General features: G+C 37.6%; 1 protein-coding gene across 6 annotated transcripts in view; it reads left to right on the forward strand.

Moving 5' to 3' along the window:
- The window catches only part of SYNRG (synergin gamma), a 402,787-nt gene that overhangs the window by 219,094 nt on the left and 165,697 nt on the right, over nt 1-17,996 (forward strand). For all 6 annotated transcript variants that reach the window (XM_053706889.1, XM_053706890.1, XM_053706891.1 and 3 more), the window contains one exon: nt 11,398-12,360. In XM_053706889.1, the coding sequence (XP_053562864.1) occupies nt 11,398-12,360 (963 nt within the window). The remainder of the gene's footprint in view (nt 1-11,397; nt 12,361-17,996) is intronic.

Here is a 17,996-nt window from a genome sequence, read left to right on the forward strand (position 1 = left end):
TATTGTGACCATGCTGGGTAGAAAAGAAGCCTTTTTGGCCTGAAAAAGACACTGCCGATAGACTGCGATCGAGGCTAGTGTTAGCTTTTTCTAGATGCATTTTTGTTTAAAAGGTCATTAAACGGCAAAGCACGTTAACAGGTTTATTGCACCCATGATATATGCTATTGCTGTCTCTGTATAAATTCTATGCATTATTTATATAAAAAAAATAACTTTTTGGTGTATACCATTATCGACACATTTTAGAGCCTATAGAGGACAGTGGAAGATATGTGAACATCATAACCACTGCTGTTAGAAAAACAAAGCCATAAGCAGCTGTGAAAGGGACAGTATACACCAATTTTCATATAACTGCATGTAATAGACACTACTATAACTAAAAAGATGCACAGATACGGATATAAAAATCCAGTATAAAACTGTTTAAAAACTTACTTAGAAGCTTTGTTTAACTCTGTTGAAAAGGTTACTGGAAAGCCCACTACAAGTGGGAAATAAGACACTCCCCCCTTCCCCTTCTTTTGCATATGAAAAGACCCTTTACACAAACAGAAACAAGCTGGAGTAGGTATACATCAGTTTTCTCCTAAAACTTTGGGGCTTGGTTAGGAGTCTGAAAATCAGAGCAATTTTATTTTAAAATAAGCAAAACTATACATTTGTTAAAAAAACGTTATGGGCTATATAAATAGATCATCTACAAAACATTTATGCAATGAAAAAATTTGTGTATAATGTCCCTTTAAGGTAACCTTGGGCTCATGATTGATTTAACATGTTGGTGTGCTTTTGAGTTTATTAGTTTTGTAATAGAATATACTGCTAAATGCTTCTTATCAATATTGTGATTGCATTTCTATAATGTCATAGTCCTTGGAAAAAGTCCAGCATACCAACAATTATAAATGGCATATTCTCTGTTAATAGTTCAGGATTCGGCTTTTCTTTACCTTGTCGGACTCCTTGCCTATTACTCTCCTTTTAGATCATTATTTCTTTCATGTAATTGGCAAGAGCCCATGAGCTAGTGACGTATGGGATATACATTCCTACCAGGATGGGCAAAGTTTCCCAAACCTCAAAATGCCTATAAATACACCCCCCACCACACCCACAATTCAGTTTTACAAACTTTGCCTCCTATGGAGGTGGTGAAGTAAGTTTGTGCTAGATTTCTACGTTGATATGCGCTTTGCAGCATGCTGAAGCCCAGTTTTCCTCTCAGAATGCAGTGAATGACAGAGGGATGTGAAGAGAGTATTGCCCATTGAATGCTATGGTCATCCTATCGGGGATTTATTTCATAGGTTCTCTGTTATCGGTCATAGAGATCTCTTCTCCTACCTCCCTTTCCAGATCGATGATATACTCTTATATACCATTACCTCTACTGATTCTCGTTTCAGTACTGGTTTGGCTATCTACTATATGTAGATGAGTGGCTTTTGGTAAGTATGTCTTATTTTATTTATGACACTCTCAGCTATGGTTTGGCACTTTATATGTAAAGTTCTAAATATATGTCTTATACTTATATTTGCCATGATTCAGGTTAATCAGTATATTTCCTTCATTCAGACTGTCAGTTTCATTTTTTGGGTAATGCATATGAATACATTTTTTTCTTACCTGAAAATTTTTCAAATTCACTTTTCTTTCTAAATTGCGGGCTGTTAGGCTCGCGGGTGCAAAAAATGCTAGAATTTATTGCGTAATTTTTGGTGCAAGACTTTTTTGGCACGAAAATTACGTTTGTTGACGTTTGACGTCATTTCCGGTGTCGGAGTTGCATCATCTATGACGCTCATGTTTGTTGCAGACGTTTTTGGCGCCAAAAAATTTGTCAATTGTGGGCGTCATACTTGGCGCCAGTTTTTTTTACATTATTTAAGTCTCAGTTTCTTTTTGCTTCTTGTTCCTAGAGGCTTGTTCTGTTTGCATTTTTTCCCATTCCTGAAACTGTAATTTAAGGAATTTGATAATTTTGCTTTATATGTTGTTTTTTCTATTACATATTGCAAGATGTCGCAATCTGACCCTGTATCAGGATCTACTTCTGGAAAGCTGCTGCCTGATGTCGGTTCTACCAAAGCTAAGTGCATTTGTTGTAAACTTGTGGTAACTGTTCCTCCGGCTGTAGTTTGTGTTAGTTGTCATGATAAACTTTCAAAAGCAGATAATATTTCCATTAGTAGTAGTCCATTACCTGTTGTTGTTGTTCCTTCAACATCTAATGTTCAAGATATTCCTGTTAATGTAAGAGAATTTGTTTCTAATTCTATTCAGAAGGCTCTGTCTGTTATACCACCTTCTAATAAACGTAAAAGGTCTTTTAAAACTTCTCATAAATCAGATGAATTTTTAAATGACCGCCAACATTCTGATTTATCTATCTCTGATGAGGATCTATCTGGTTCAGAAGATTCTGACTCGGATATTGACACTGACAAATCTTCATATTTATTTAAGATGGAGTTTATTCGTTCTTTACTAAAAGAGGTGTTGATTGCATTAGATATGGAGGAGTCTAGTCCTCTTGATATTAAAACCAGTAAACGTTTAAATTCGTGTTTTAAACCTCATGTAGTTATTCCAGAGGTTTTTCCAGTTCCTGATGCTATTTCAGATGTAATTTCTAGGGAATGGAATAGTTTGGGTACTTCATTTACTCCTTCTTTAAGGTTTAAGAGACTGTACCCTTTGCCGGCTGATAGATTGGAGTTTTGGGAAAAAATCCCCAAAGTTGATGGGGCTATCTCTACTCTTGCTAATCGTACTACTATTCCTACGGAAGATAGTACTTCTTTTAAAGATCCTTGAATCTTTTCTAAGGAAGGCTTATTTATGTTCAGATAATCTTCTTAGGCCTGCTATTTCTTTATCTGATGTTGCTGCAGCTCCAACTTTTTGGTTGGAGGCTTTAGCGCAACAAGTACTAGATCATAATGTGTATAGCATTGTTAAGCTTCTTCAACATGCTAATAATTTTATTTGTGATGCCATTTTTGATATCATTAGAATTGATGTCAGGTATATGTCTTTAGCTATTTTAGCTAGAAGAGCTTTATGGCTTAAATCTTGGAATGCTGATATGACTTCTAAGTCAACATTGCTATCTCTTTCTTTCCAAGGTAATAAATTATTTGATTCTCAGTTGGATTCTATTATTTCAACTGTCACTGGGGGGAAGGGAGCTTTTTTGCCTCAGGCTAAAAAAATCTAAGGGTAAATTTAGGGCTGCTAACCGTTTTCGTTCTTTTCGTCAGAAGGGGGCAGATTACGATTTTTCAAAGATGTTTGGATCAGTTCAATTCAAAATCATTGGATTCAGAACATTGTTTCTCAAGGGTACAGAATAGGTTTCAAGGTAAGACCGCCTGTGAGAAGGTTCTTTCTCTCACGCATTCCAATAAACCCAGTAAAGGCTCAGGCTTTTCTGAAATGTGTTTCAGACCTGGAGTCATCTGGGGTAATTGTGCCAGTTCCATATCTGGAACGGGGTCTGGGGTTTTATTCAAATCTGTTCATTGTACCAAAGAAAGAGAATTCTTTCAGACCAGTTCTGGATCTAAAAAATTTTGAATCGTTATGTAAGGATACCAACATTCAAAATGGTGACTATAAGGACTATTCTGCCTTTTGTTCAGCAAGGACATTATATGTCCACAATAGACTTACAGGATGCATATCTTCATATTCCAATTCATCCAGATCACTATCAGTTCCTGATATTCTCTTTTCTAGACAAGCATTACCAGTTTGTTGCTCTTCCTTTTGGCCTAGCAACAGCTCCAAGGATCTTCTCAAAGGTTCTCGGTGCCCTTCTCTCTGTAATCAGAGAGCGGGGTATTGCAGTGTTTCCTTATTTGGACGATATCTTGGTACTTGCTCAGTCTTTACATTCTGCAGAATCTCACACAAATCAACTTGTGTTGTTTCTTCAAAAACATGGTTGGAGGATCAATTTACCAAAAAGTTCCTTGATTCCTCAGACAAGGGTAACCTTTTTGGGTTTCCAAATACCGGTAGATTCAGTATCAATGACTTTGTCTCTAACAGACAAAAGACGTCTGAAATTGGTTTCAGCTTGTCGGAACCTTCAGGCTCGGTCATTCCCTTCAGTAGCTATGTGCATGGAAGTTTTAGGTCTCATGACTGCAGCATCGGACGCGATCCCCTTTGCTCGTTTTCACATGAGACTTCTTCAGCTTTGTATGCTGAACCTTTGGTGCAGGGATTATACAAAGATATCACAATTGATATCCTTAAATCCCAATTCTCGACTATCTCTGACTTGGTAGTTAAATTACCACCGTTTAGTTCAAGGGGCCTCTTTTGTTCATCCAACCTGGACTGTGATTTCAACAGATGCGAGTCTTTCAGGTTGGGGAGCTGTCTGGGGAACTCTGACAGCGCAGGGGGTTTGGAAATCTCAAGAGGCAAGATTACCAATCAATATTTTGGAACTCCATGCGATTTTCAGAGCTCTTCAGTTCTGGCCTCTTCTGAAGAGAGAATTGTTTATTTGTTTTCAGACAGACAATGTCACAACCGTGGCGTATGTCAATCATCAAGGTGGGACTCACAGTCCTCAGGCTATGAAAGAAGTATCTCAGATACTTTTATGGGCGGAATCCAGCTCCTGTCTAATTTCTGCGGTTCACATCCCAGGTGTAGACAATTGGGAAGCGGATTATCTCAGTCGCCAGACGTTACATCCGGGCGAATGGTCTCTTCACCCAGAGGTATTTCTTCAGATTGTTCAAATCTGGGGACTTCCAGAAATAGATCTGATGGCCTCTCATCTAAACAAGAAATTTCCCAGGTATCTGTCCAGATCCAGGGATCCTCAGGCGGAAGCAGTGGACGCGTTGTCACTTCCTTGGAATTATCAACCTGCTTATATCTTTCCGCCTCTAGTTCTTCTTCCAAAAGTGTTTTCTAAAATTCTAATGGAGCGTTCGTTTGTACTGCTGGTGGCTCCAGCATGGCCTCACAGGTTTTGTTATGCGGATCTCATTCGGATGGCCAGTTGCCAACCTTGGACACTTCCGTTAAGGCCAGAGCTTCTATCTCAAGGCCCATTTTTCCATCAGGATCTCAAATCATTAAATTTGAAGGTATGGATATTGAACGCTTGATTCTTAGTCATAGAGGTTTCTCTGATTCAGTGATTAATACTATGTTACAGGCTCGTAAATCTGTGTCTAGGAAGATTTATTACCGGGTCTGGAAGACTTACATTTCTTGGTGTTCTTCTCATAAATTCTCTTTGCATTCTTTTAGAATTCTTAGAATTTTACAGTTTCTTCAGGATGGTTTGGATAAGGGTTTGTCTGCAAGCTCTTTGAAAGGACAAATCTCTGCTCTTTCTGTTCTTTTTCACAGAAAGTTTGCTAATCTTCCTGATATTCATTTTTTTGTACAGGCTTTGGTTCGTATCAAGCCTGTCATTAAGTCAATCTCTCCTCCTTGGAATCTTAATTTGGTTCTGAGGGTTTTACAGGCTCCTCCGTTTGAACCTATGCATTCTCTGGATATTAAATTACTTTCTTGGAAAGTTTTATTCCTTTTGGCCATCTCTTCTGCTAGAAGAGTTTCTGAGTTATCTGCTCTTTCTTGTGAATCTCCTTTTCTGATTTTTTTATCAGGATAATGCGGTGTTGCAGACTTCATTTAAATTTTTACCTAAGGTTGTGAATTCTAACAACATTAGTAGAGAAATTGTTGTCCCTTCATTGTGTCCTAATCCTAAGAATTTTTTGGAAAGATCTTTGCATTCTTTGGATGTGGTAAGGGCTTTGAAATATTATGTTGAAGCTACTAAATATTTCAGAAAGACTTCTAGTCTATTTGTTATCTTTTCTGGTCCTAAGAAAGGTCAGAAAGCTTCTGCTATTTCTTTGACTTCTTGGTTAAAACTTTTGATTCATCATGCTTATGTGAAGTCGGGTAAATCCCCACCTCAGAGGATTACGGCTTATTCTACTAGGTCAGTTTCTACTTCCTGGGCTTTTAGGAATGAAGCTTCTGTTGATCAGATTTGCAAACCAGCAACCTGGTCTTCTTTGCATACTTTTACTAAATTCTACCATTTTGATGTTTTCTCTTCTTCAGAAGAAGTTTTTGGTTGAAAAGTTCTTCAGGCAGCTGTTTCAGTTTGATTCTTCTGCTTATAATTTCAGTTTTTTTCATTATAAGAATAAAACTTTTTGATTTGGGTTGTGGATTCTTTTTTCAGCGGAATTGGCTGTCTTTATTTTTATCCCTCCCTCTCTAGTGACTCTTGCGTGGAGTTCCACATCTTGGGTATTTGCTATCCCATACGTCACTAGCTCATGGACTCTTGACAATTACATGAAAGAAAACATAATTTATGTAAGAACTTACCTGATAAATTCATTTCTTTCATATTGGCAAGAGTCCATGAGGCCCACCCTTTTTATGATGGTTATGATTTTTTTGTATAAAGCACAATTATTCCAATTCGTTGTTGATGCTTTCGCTCTATTCTTATCACCCCACTTCTTGGCTATTCGTTAAACTGAATTGTGGGTGTGGTGGGGGGTGTATTTATAGGCATTTTGAGGTTTGGGAAACTTTGCCCCTCCTGGTAGGAATGTATATCCCATACGTCACTAGCTCATGGACTCTTGCCAATATGAAAGAAATTAATTTATCAGGTAAGTTCTTACATAAATTATGTTTTTTTAGCTGTCTCTGCTCTTAAAGGCACATTGTACTTAAATACTTTGTGCAAATAAAAGGGAAGCAGTTAAATATGTTGAAAGTGAAAAAGTAATTCACCAGTATCCGTTGTGTAAATTCCACTAATGTTGACTGGCCGACTCCCAGAGCTTTGTTGTTAGAGAGAGTGACACACCTCGAATTCCCTGAAGAGCTGTGAATCTTTTTTTCTTTGTTATGCATTTTGTAAGCTAATATATTTTTTAAGTTGAGTTGAAAAAAAAAAACTACACTAATACTTCATTTAGACCTGAGGGTCTGTATGTCGGAAGCGCTTGGACTGGTCCGTGGCAGTTCTGCGTTAGACATAGGCTTGTGGTGTATCACTGTGTTCCTTTGCAGCCTCGGTGGAGGGCTGTGGTCCTTGCTACTTGTAGAGGTTCTGACATTCAAGAGGTTTTTTGACTTGTGGTCATGGTCTAGTTTGTTCGATACTTGGACTCTTTAGGGGTCTGGCACAACCTTGAAGGATATGTGGCGTAGTGTTTCGCTCTTTCGTTCCTGCAGTAGGAGGTTGTGGGATTGATCTCGGGTGTAAGGCGACTGTCTTCTGATCTGAAGTATCCTGGTGTCCGCTATTTCTCCATGGCTGTAGTCGTTTCTCAAGGGCCCTTCAGAGGTGATTGGTTTAACTATCTTCGCCTCTGGGAGCGTTTATGCTCGGGTTATGTGGTTCTCCTTTTTGCAGGTGCTGCCACTAGGGTTCGTAGGTCACTAAGTAGCCCCTTTTTAGGGTTTAGGACCAGGTTGACCTCTGTCCTAGGAATCTAGGGTCCGTAGGATTTAGTGCTGCGGTTTCATTGCAGTGTCTCCTCTGCGGAGATTGTCGGTTGGATCAGACTCAGGGAGTTTTACGCTGGATCATCCCTATAAGACTCAGTGGGTGTTGATCTAGGGCTCCGGCAGCCTGGTTCTTCCGATCTCGTTGTCCCTGGGTTCTTCCTTGGAATTTGGGATTGAGATTACGATGCATTCCTTTGTCTCTCCTTTATGGGGAGTTTGGAAGTCCAGTTAACTACCCGGTTGTGAAGACTGAGCTTGGGATTTTCTCCTTGAGGCCCTGTTGTTTGCCTTATGGTCTGGTTTTGTTTTCGACCTGTTGGGTCAGTGACAGCGTGTTGGGATTTTTCCCTGCTTCTGTGTTTAGCCGTCTGACGGACTAGCTTAGGGGGCTCGAGAGATTGTCTCTCAGAGGTTTCACGCAATTAGTTGTTCTCCTATGGCTTTTGCCAGAACTCTTTGGTGAGGGGCGCCTGGGTAATCATCCTTAGATGATTAGAGGTTTGTTGACAAGTATTTTCTATCTCGTGTTTTCCACTGGGGGCCTCTTTTTGTCTCTCTTTAGAGTGATGGGTTCCGGTGGTTCATGGTTTTTCGGAGACTGACTGGCGTTGGGATTCTTGTCACCCATTTCTACGTGGCTAATCTCAGAGTTCTAGTCGTATTGGTTCTTAAGTGACCATTTGTTCCTCCCCGAGTGGAGGTGTGTGCTGGTTTGCTGGTCGTTGTGGCCTGTTGGCTTGTCTAGCTACCTGTCAATGGATGGGGTTGTGTTTGCATCACTGCACTAATCCTAACTAACCATTTTGGTTTTTCAAAGGGTTCTTGTTACTGGTTTTTGGACGAAACTGGGTCTTTTGTTTTGGGAATGTGTTTTTTGGGTGGTGCCTTCTTGTGGTCCGCCTCTTACCCTCTTGTTTTAGCATTCTGTGTCCTCTTTGGCTTGGGTATAAATTTCCCATAAGTAATGAATGCGGCTGTGGACTCTTTCCCATTAGGAAGAAAAACATAAATTATGCTTACCTGATAATTTTCTTTTATTCCGTGGGAAAGAGTCCACAGCCCCCTGCCCTATTTTGAGGCATTGTTGTTTTTTTATCTTCTGGCACCCTTTCACCTTGATGCTCCTTCCACTGTTCCTTGTCCTCGGCTGAATGACTGGGGGATAGGGGAGGTGGGAGGAGTATTTTAGCCTTTGGCTGGTGGTTCTTTGCCTCCTCCTGGTGGCCAGGTTCTTACTTCCCATAAGTAATAAATTCGGCTGTGGACTCTTTCCCACGGAAGAAAAGAAAATGATCAGGTAAGCATAATTTGTTTTTTCCTTTAAAGGGACATACCCCCCCCCCCCCAAAAAAAAATAAAAAAAAATAAAAATAATAATCTTGATTCAGAAAGAACATGCAATTTTAAACAACTTTCCAATTTATTTTTATACAAATTTCCTTATGTTTCCACTTTTTTTCATTAGACCTTAAGGAACTGAGTGGAAATGATTTAGATCCAAATCTAATGATTCAAGATTGGCTCTTTCATACATTTGACAGTTTTGATACTAAAGGACCAGTCAATACAGTAGATTTGCATGATAAGAAGACAATGCAATAGCACTTAGTCTGAACTTCAAATGAGGAGTAGTAGATTTTTTTTAAAATAAATTGCAAAGTTATGTCTATTTCCACTCCCCCTGTATCATGTGACAGCCATCAGCCAATCACAAATGCATATACGAATATGCTGTGAATTCTTGCACATGCTCAGTAGGATCAGGTGACTCAAAAAGTGTAAATATTAAGACTGTGCACATTTTGTTAATGGAAGTAAATTGGAAAGTTGTTTAAAATTGAATGCTGTATCTGAATCATGAAGTTTTATTTTGACTTCAGTGCCCCTTAAGTCGTGCTGTTTGAATAAATTTGGACTTTCTCATCCTTTGATTGATAGGCTTTTGTGAGGTGCAAACAGTCTGTATATTTAGCCCTGCATGGATGTAGTCACATGACATGTTTGGGTTCTATTCCTTAAAGGGACAGTATACTATAAAATAGTTTTTCCCTTAATGTGTTTCCAATTATTTTTTTACCAGCTGCAGATTATAAAATATATGCAAATTTGATTTTTAAGGTTTATTTGTGTATATGAATTAGCTGATTTTGTGTTTTGAAGCCATAACTTAATAAAATGGGTTGAGATTGAAGGTATAATCAGATCTCATTACTTTATCATATTGTGTACATATACATGCTTCTTTATCTTATATCTGTCCATAAACCAGACCAATACTCTGAGCGAACAATGGAGAAGTAACATTTTATTACCTTATCTCTTCTATACCCCACTGGGAGTGTAATGTATTCTACTGGCTTTGTTTCAACAATTTCAAATGCCAATATAAGGGTAATGGAAATACTTGTAAACAGTTTAATACACTCCAGCAGGTAAAATGGGTCATTGGGAACAAATTAAAGGGGAGAAAACTTTTGAGTAAACTGTCCCTTTAACATCCTGTGCTCAGGTTTTTGTTTAGCAATTTCATTAAAGGCCTCGGTTCCAGTACTAAAAAGTTCCAGGTTTGGTCTTATCAGCTTTTACCAGAGTTAGATATACTCAAGTCTTTTTGGTGTAGCATAATCCAGAATAATTAAGAATGATTTATATCCACATCTACTTATTTATACATCCCATGCATTTGATGGTTTGGATACTATCTTGTGCTGTTTGAATAAATGTGTCCTTTCTAATTCTTTGGTTGATAGGCTTTTGTAAGCTGTGGTTGACCGTTTCATAAAAGGGCGCATTGCTCTAATGTAATTGTATCACTACAATGGCCTTTTAAGTGCCTACTTGGGTGACAGCCATTTGCAAGGGCTGTGGTCCTCCAATTAATATTCTGTCGCGATATGTAGGGTTTTTATGGACACTTCTTAAAAGGTATTGCTTAGAAACATTTTATTTATTATGCTTATCTGTTATTGTTTGTCTAAAAAATAGTTTTCTAATTATTTTTCTATTATATCAGTAAGTTTTAAATGCTTGGACAGTATTTAGTATGTATATCAATCCTTATTAAAGGGACAGTAAACTAAAAATAAAACTTAAATCGATTGGACATTTTAAACAATGTTCCAATTTACTATGATTATCAGTTTTGTTTACTTTTTCCTGGTATCTTTTTTTTTTTTTTTTTTTTTTAAAGTTATCCCTAAGTGAGTTCAGGAGCGTGCACGTGTCTTTTTAGTGTTTGCAACAGTGTTTATAGCAATGTTATATATAGACTGTTAAAAACACATACAGGCTCCCAAGCTCTCATTAATCTACCAAGATTTAGTCTTTAACATAGGATACTGAAAGCAAATTTCACAATAGAAGTAAAGGGAAAAGTTCTGTATCTGCATCATGAAAGTTTAGTTTTAAGTCTAGCCTTTACAGATGTGTTGCTAAAATCCCTTTTGTAAGAAATGTAAGCACACTCAGCAAGTAAAGTACTAAAATACATATTCATTTGTGTTTTAAAGGGACATTAATTCAAAATTAAGCTTTCATTATTTAGCTGGATCATGTAATTATAAACAACTGTCCAATTGTCTTCTATTATTAAATTTGCTTTGTTCCTTTTGTATCCTTTGTTGAAGAGTATACATGTGAAGCAGCAGTGCACTACTGGGAGCTAGCTGGTAATTGGTGGCTGCACATATATGCTTCTTGTCATTGGCTCCCCATGTGCCTTTCTTACAAGTTCCTTGACCGTACAGACATTTCTAAAGATTTTCTAAATATCTTTGTAACATTCCCCCCCCCTCCCCCCGTGCCAAAAGATGTTAATTGAAGCCTTAAGCCTTTTTCTTTTCTATTTGCTATATTTTACAGGGGATGGTTTTGCAGACTTCAAGTCACCTGGAGCAGATGATGGTTTCACAGACTTCAAAACAGCAGACAGTGTGTCCCCACTAGACCCTCCAGCAAAAGAGACTATGTTCCCATCTCCATTTCCCACTCTTCCACATCAACAGAAACCACCAGCACCGATTAAACCCTCACTTCTCGTATCAGACCTTGATCCTTTATCATCTGTGGCTACTTCTACAGATTGTGGAACTTTTTCCTTTGCAGCAACTTTCCCTTCATCGAAGCCCACTGGGTTCCCAGCTATTCCACATTCTTCATCTTCTACTATTCCATCAACTATCACCAGCAAAAATTCGACGGTACCTGATGACTTTGAAGATTTTAATGTTTTTGGAGCATCTACTAAGGTTCCATCTACTTGTAGTCAGGATGACTTTGCTGATTTTATGGCTTTTAACAGTAACGCCGGCTCTACAGAACAAAATACAGAAGACAAGCATAAGGCAGTCAAGCAAGAGGCCAGTGAAGCCATCCCACCACTGCCGATCACTCAAATGGGGCAAACCTCGCAGCCAACTTTATCTGCTTCACTGAAGAAATATGAAATCTTTAAGCAACTCTCCCTGGAAAACTCTAGTCTAGTATATGACGGATACAAAGATGTCACCCCTTCATCTTTAAAAAATGATGATGACTTTGCTGATTTCCAGACTGACAAGTTTACAATGGCAGAATGTATCTCTGAGAAATCTTTTGTGGATAAGATAGCTGCTTTTAAGCAGGCCAAAGAGGACTCTGCTTCGGTTAAGTCTCTTGACCTTCCTTCTATTGGAGGCAGCAGCGTTGGAAAGGAGGACTCTGAAGACGCACTCTCCATCCAGTTTGATATGAAACTAGCAGATGTGGGGGGAGACCTGAAGCACGTCATGTCTGATAGCTCCCTGGATTTGCCCACAGTTAGTGGTCAGCATCCTCCTGCAGCAGGTGAGGAATTGGTTAGATTGCTCTGGTAAATAAAAAATGGTTGAAGAAATGACCTTCACCACATTTGTACTTCAAAACAGAAATGTTCCCCAGCTCTCTAACTGCGCAGATGATCTACATGTGACAAATATATTTTTTTGTATGTATTTATTTATTTATTTATTTGTAGAATTTCATAACTGATAATTGTACTGATTGCCTCTTATGTCAAATTGGCAGCCAAAGGTAACTTTTTTGTTTAATAGAACTGAAGGAAATATTTTGTATTAGAATAATAGAATTTAACGGCCTCATACCTTGTAATGTATTTTTTTGTGCAGGAGTTAGATACTGAAAGAGATTTAGTTTAATAATTCCCTTTTTTTAAGTCAGTATTACTACGTCATTTTCTCAGTTTGTTGCTTGTATTTCTGTTTTATAAATATATGTTGTTACTTATACCTTTTTTTTTTTACATGTCATATAGAAGTAATAGGGACCAATAGTTATTATTCTACCATCTGCCACAATCTATAAGCGTAAAATTCCATTGTATCTCGTACAAATTTAAAACAGAATATTCATGTACAAGCCAAAAGGAATAGACAGTATTCATAATGAGTTTTGCACAGAAGCTAAGCATTATGTGAACTGCCTCAAGTGTAATCCTATTCTATAAATCTGTAGTGGCCCCTGAATCTACTAGTGTAGAACAGATGGACTCTACCCAGTGAGTTGCAGCAAGATCTTTTCTTTTTTTGTTCTATAGCATTTCCAGGGCTTAGTATGTAAAGAGACATGGAACTACCATTTTCTTCCATGATTCATATAAAGCATATCATTTTAAACAACTTTCCAATTTATTTCTGTTATCAAATGTACTTTATCTTGGTATATTTTGTTGAAAAGCAGGGATGTAAAGCTCAGGAACATGCATGATTCTGGAGCACTATATAGCAGAAGTTTTTTTTGTTAAGAATGTTATTCTTTAGCAAGAGTAGTAGATGGCAGCAGTATTTCCTGCTACGTAGTGCTCCAGACACCTTTGCTTCATTTTCTTGGTATCCTTTGATGAAAGAGCCGCAATGCAGTACTGGGAGCTAACTGAACATACTGGGTGAACCAATGGCAAGAGGCAAATATGCCCCAGCTGTGCATTGCTTCTCCTGAGCCTACCTAGGTATGCTTTTTAACAAAAAAAAAAAATACCAAGAAAACAACACAATTTGAACACTAGAAGAAAATTGGAAAGTTGTTTAAAAAATGACCTGCTTTATATTGAATCATGAACGTTTCATGTTGACTTTACTTTCCCTTTACAGCTTTGTTGATACCTTGTTATCAAATTTAATTTTTTTTTATAAGTGTAGGGAAAATAGCTATATATTGCAGTTGTAAGTATATAATTTATGACAGACATTTCCAAACATTAAAGGAACACTGAACCCAAATTTTTTTCTCTCGTGATTCAGATAGAGCATGAAATTTTAAGCAAGTTTCTAATTTACTGCTATTATCAAATTTTCTTAATTCTCTTGGTATCTTTATTTGAAATGCAAGAATGTAAGTTTAGATGCCGGCCCATTTTTGGTGAACAACCTGGTTTGTTCTTGCTGATTGGTGGATAAATTCATCCACCAATAAAAATGTGCTGTCCAGAGTTCTGAACAAAAAAAAGCTTAGATGCCTTCATTTTCAAAAACAAAATACCAAAGGAATGAAGAAAAGTGGATAATAGGAGTAAATTAGCAAGTTGCTTAAAATTGTATGCTCTATCTGAATTGCGAAAGAAAAAAATTGGGTTCAGTGTCCCTTTAAAATTAGGGTGCTGATTTGTAAACTTATTTATCTAGAATGGTTTTCCTTTTCTGTGTGTTTCAGAGTTAGCTGTTTGCCTGCTTTTATGATAGGACATGAGTGGGGAAATTCTAAAAGTGTTAAGCGGTCGATTTATCAAAGGCTTTCGCCAGCCTTCGACCCCCTACGACTGCTGTATTTAACAAGCAGCGGTCATCAGACTGCTGCTGCCCCAACCTCTCGCCCCCTACTAGGTGGCGAATTTCAATTTCCCGGGTTTCATCCGTCCGGGGAGATTGACAGCTCCTGCCCGTGCGTGATAGGCTGTGTGCAGGCAGGGGGCAGCATTGCACAAGACCGCAAAATTGCGTTCTTGTGCAATGCTGGATTCCGGCAGCGGAATTCAGCCCGCCAAAGGTGAGCTGCGGCGGAAAGGGGGCGCGTATGTGCACCCCTGTCTGCCGCAGCTTGATAAAACAACCATTATTTGTAAACTAGACTATTATTTCTCATTTTAAAAAAAGTTGAATGCACACATTTAGTGTCTGTAAATAAATAATGCACCTAGGGCTATAGACACATTACTTGTTGCTGGTCACCGGTTGAGCTTCTAAAAGTTTTTCTTAAAGGGATAAGAAACACAATATTTTTCTTTCATGAGTCAGATAGAGCAGGCATTTTTAAACAACTTTCTAATTTACTCCTATTATCAATTTTTCTACATTCTCTTGGTATCTGTTGTTGAAAAGCAGGGACGTAATGCTTAGGCGGCCCATTTCTGTAGCACTATACGGCAGCAGTTTTGCAAAAATGTTATCCATTTGCAGGAGCACTAGATGGCAGCACTATTTCCTGTTATGTAGTGCTCCAGACACCTCCTAAGCAAATTTGAAAAAGAAAATTGGAAACCTTTTTTAAAAAAATGGTACGCTATGTCTGAATCGCAAAATAAAATGTTTGGGTTTCATATCCCTTTAAACAAATGGATATTAAAGGGATATTCCAGCCAAAATTGGAAACCGCGTGGGTGCATTTCGGTATTGAACAAAAGCAATTTTGTAATATACATGCATTAGCAAAAATGCTTCTAATAAAAGCTATAGCTGTTTAAAAAGTGTATTTAAGTATGCACCGTGCACCAGCATTTTAAACGCAGCACTTGCTCAGAGAGCCTAAAGTGCTTGTACCATCTGGTAATGACTCAATTTGTTAATTGCTGACATGATACAAGCCCCACTTATTATCTGAGCAGCTGCATTATTTAAAATGTGGGTGCAGTGACTATATCTAGCTATGCTTCACATGCACGTGCAGAGAAAAATGTTTTTATTCAAGGATGTAATTCATCTATGTGCATTTAAATTTTGACTGGAATGTCTCTTTAAATTAAGAATATATATTTGCATTTAAAGCTAACATTATGTTTTTGCACAGCATGTATGGGGGATTGGTTGTTCATTTAAAACTCCCAGTTCTCTATTGGTGGACAGTTACAAACAAACCCCACAAGAATAAAAGATAAGTGTGTGTGGAAAAAAATAACTTTAATGACTTTTGCAGAACAAATTACATAATCCTGTAATTCAAAAACATGTCATCTTGATAACATAGACCTTGTGATGCCAACTCCTTACAGTTAAAACATTGTATGTGATTGGCTAGTGACCCAGGGGTCAGCAACCTTCGGCTCCCAGATGTTTTGGAACTACATTTCCCACGATGCTTAGACACTCTTTAGGCTATCTGAGCATCATGGGAAATGTAGTTACAAAACATCTGGGAGCCGAAGGTTGCTGACCCCTGGCGCTAGTCACTTCAAGTTTGTTTTTAAAGTAAATAGCTTAGCTGTAGCCTTTACATGTTTACAGACTTTTTAAATGTGAATTTTGCCTTAGCCAGCAAAAACAATATCATAGTGTTAACAACAGAGTATTATTTTTGGCAGTATTAAAATAACCACTCCTAGTAAAGAATTATTATGGTGGTATTTAAAAGACTTTTTGATCCCATTATTAAGACAAATAAAGGTAACCCCTTGATTTGCTTTAAAAAAAAAAAGTCGGTAAAGACAAATTAAATCTTTATTATTCAGATAGCGCATGCAATTTTAAACAACTTTCCAAGTTTTACATTTTGTCATTAGTGTCTGTTTAAACACATATAATAGTACAATAATATGATATAATACTTTATAATGTGTTTTTTCCACAAAAGGTTTAAACATATCCTTAGAGACATTATACACTATAAGTTTATAAACATAGTATTGAGGTTCCTCCATCTCCCTCTAGTCCTGTTTGCCACCATGTTGAAATCTAGCTTTCACTGCCGTCCGTGGTTGACATGGTTTGCATATGTGACGCAGCTCTCCTTTCAATACCTGAAGAGAAACCTAGGTTACAAAACGGCACCAATAATTAGAGGGAGGCTCAATGTATTTAGTGTTTTAATGTTCCTTTACTTGCACCATGCACACCTCTATGCCAGTTCCAAGTAGGACGCGGCTGGTGATTGGTGCTCCCAGCCACCTGTTGCTCCTGGTTGTCTAATTGGCTATTGTCTGCTCAAGATCTGAAATATATATTGGATTTAGAGCAGATGTTAAACTGTTATCTATTTAAGTTGGGGATTGGGTGGTTTTTGTTGTCATATTACATATTTTTGGTACCCTAATTGGTGTTTCCTAGGATTCTTTGCCTTTTTTTATTTTATTAGTCACAGCCATGTGTTTTCAGATGACAAGCTCCTGTTTTTCTGTAATGTTTGCTATGTTTCTTTGATTTGTTTAAGTGAACTTTCATTCTTGATAAGTTGTGTTTTCATTAAGGGAATTGTTTATCCTTTAATGTCTCGAGGCTGAGAATTATGGAATGCTTAATACCCTTGTAGATTCTGGTTAGATATGGTGCGGTCTTTGAGGCTGCCTGTTGCAGGCAGATTAAGCTTTGTGCTAACTGTATTGCTTCTGTAATTTTAGAGGAACCTCTCATATAATAAGTGTGAGGGTTCTCCTTGTGTTCCTGGTACATCCATTACTCTTAGGGTGGCTTGGGTTTCTGCAGGGTAATCCTTTGTTGTAAATGCCTTCTGGCACCAATCTTACTGAAAATCCTTCTCAAATGTGTTAATCAGATTGCTAACATTATTTAGTTAAATATCTAGATCCTTGTTAGGAAAGCATCTAAGCATACTGCTGCTTCTTATGCTTTGGCACATAGGAGGCACAAACGTAGATCTGTATTTGCTTACATTCAGAATCCTTCTCAAGTAGGCAGTTCTTTGGAAATTCTCTTCCCTCTTTGTTTAGGTGAAAGACGTATACCTTTGTATCTTTTTTGTCAACATATCAAGCTAAAAATAGCTTATAACGTATTATTGTATGTTTAAAGAGAACATACTGCATAAGCTTGTTGATGTAGATGCATTCTTAAATAGTAGATCTAAGTGTTCTTTATTGCCAAACAAGCCTTTGTTGAGACTAATTTTGTATTTTACATTTATTTATTTTTCTTGATAATCTGATTGCTGATGATGATGATGATCACAGGGATTAATGGTTAAAGTTTTATATGAGTAATATCTTATTTGACCCCCATTATTTATTTATTTATTTATTTTTTCAGCTTGTATCTTGCTTTTTTTGTAGAACTTACATATTGGCATTGAAGATTTGGTATAGATGAAGTATTCCAAGAAAGCCCTCATAACAAGCCCAAAAAGTATAGATGTTCAAAATGTTTCCTCCCAATCGTTTCCCTTTTAGAACACAAGTTGGGACTATTTTAGGTACCATAAGATTTTCTGATCTTTGACCAGTTGGGATGGTTTCCCAGATATAATGAACACATTTCATTAGTCGT

Source organism: Bombina bombina, chromosome 3, assembly GCF_027579735.1.
Source record: "Bombina bombina isolate aBomBom1 chromosome 3, aBomBom1.pri, whole genome shotgun sequence".
In the NCBI taxonomy this organism is placed as follows: domain Eukaryota; kingdom Metazoa; phylum Chordata; class Amphibia; order Anura; family Bombinatoridae; genus Bombina; species Bombina bombina.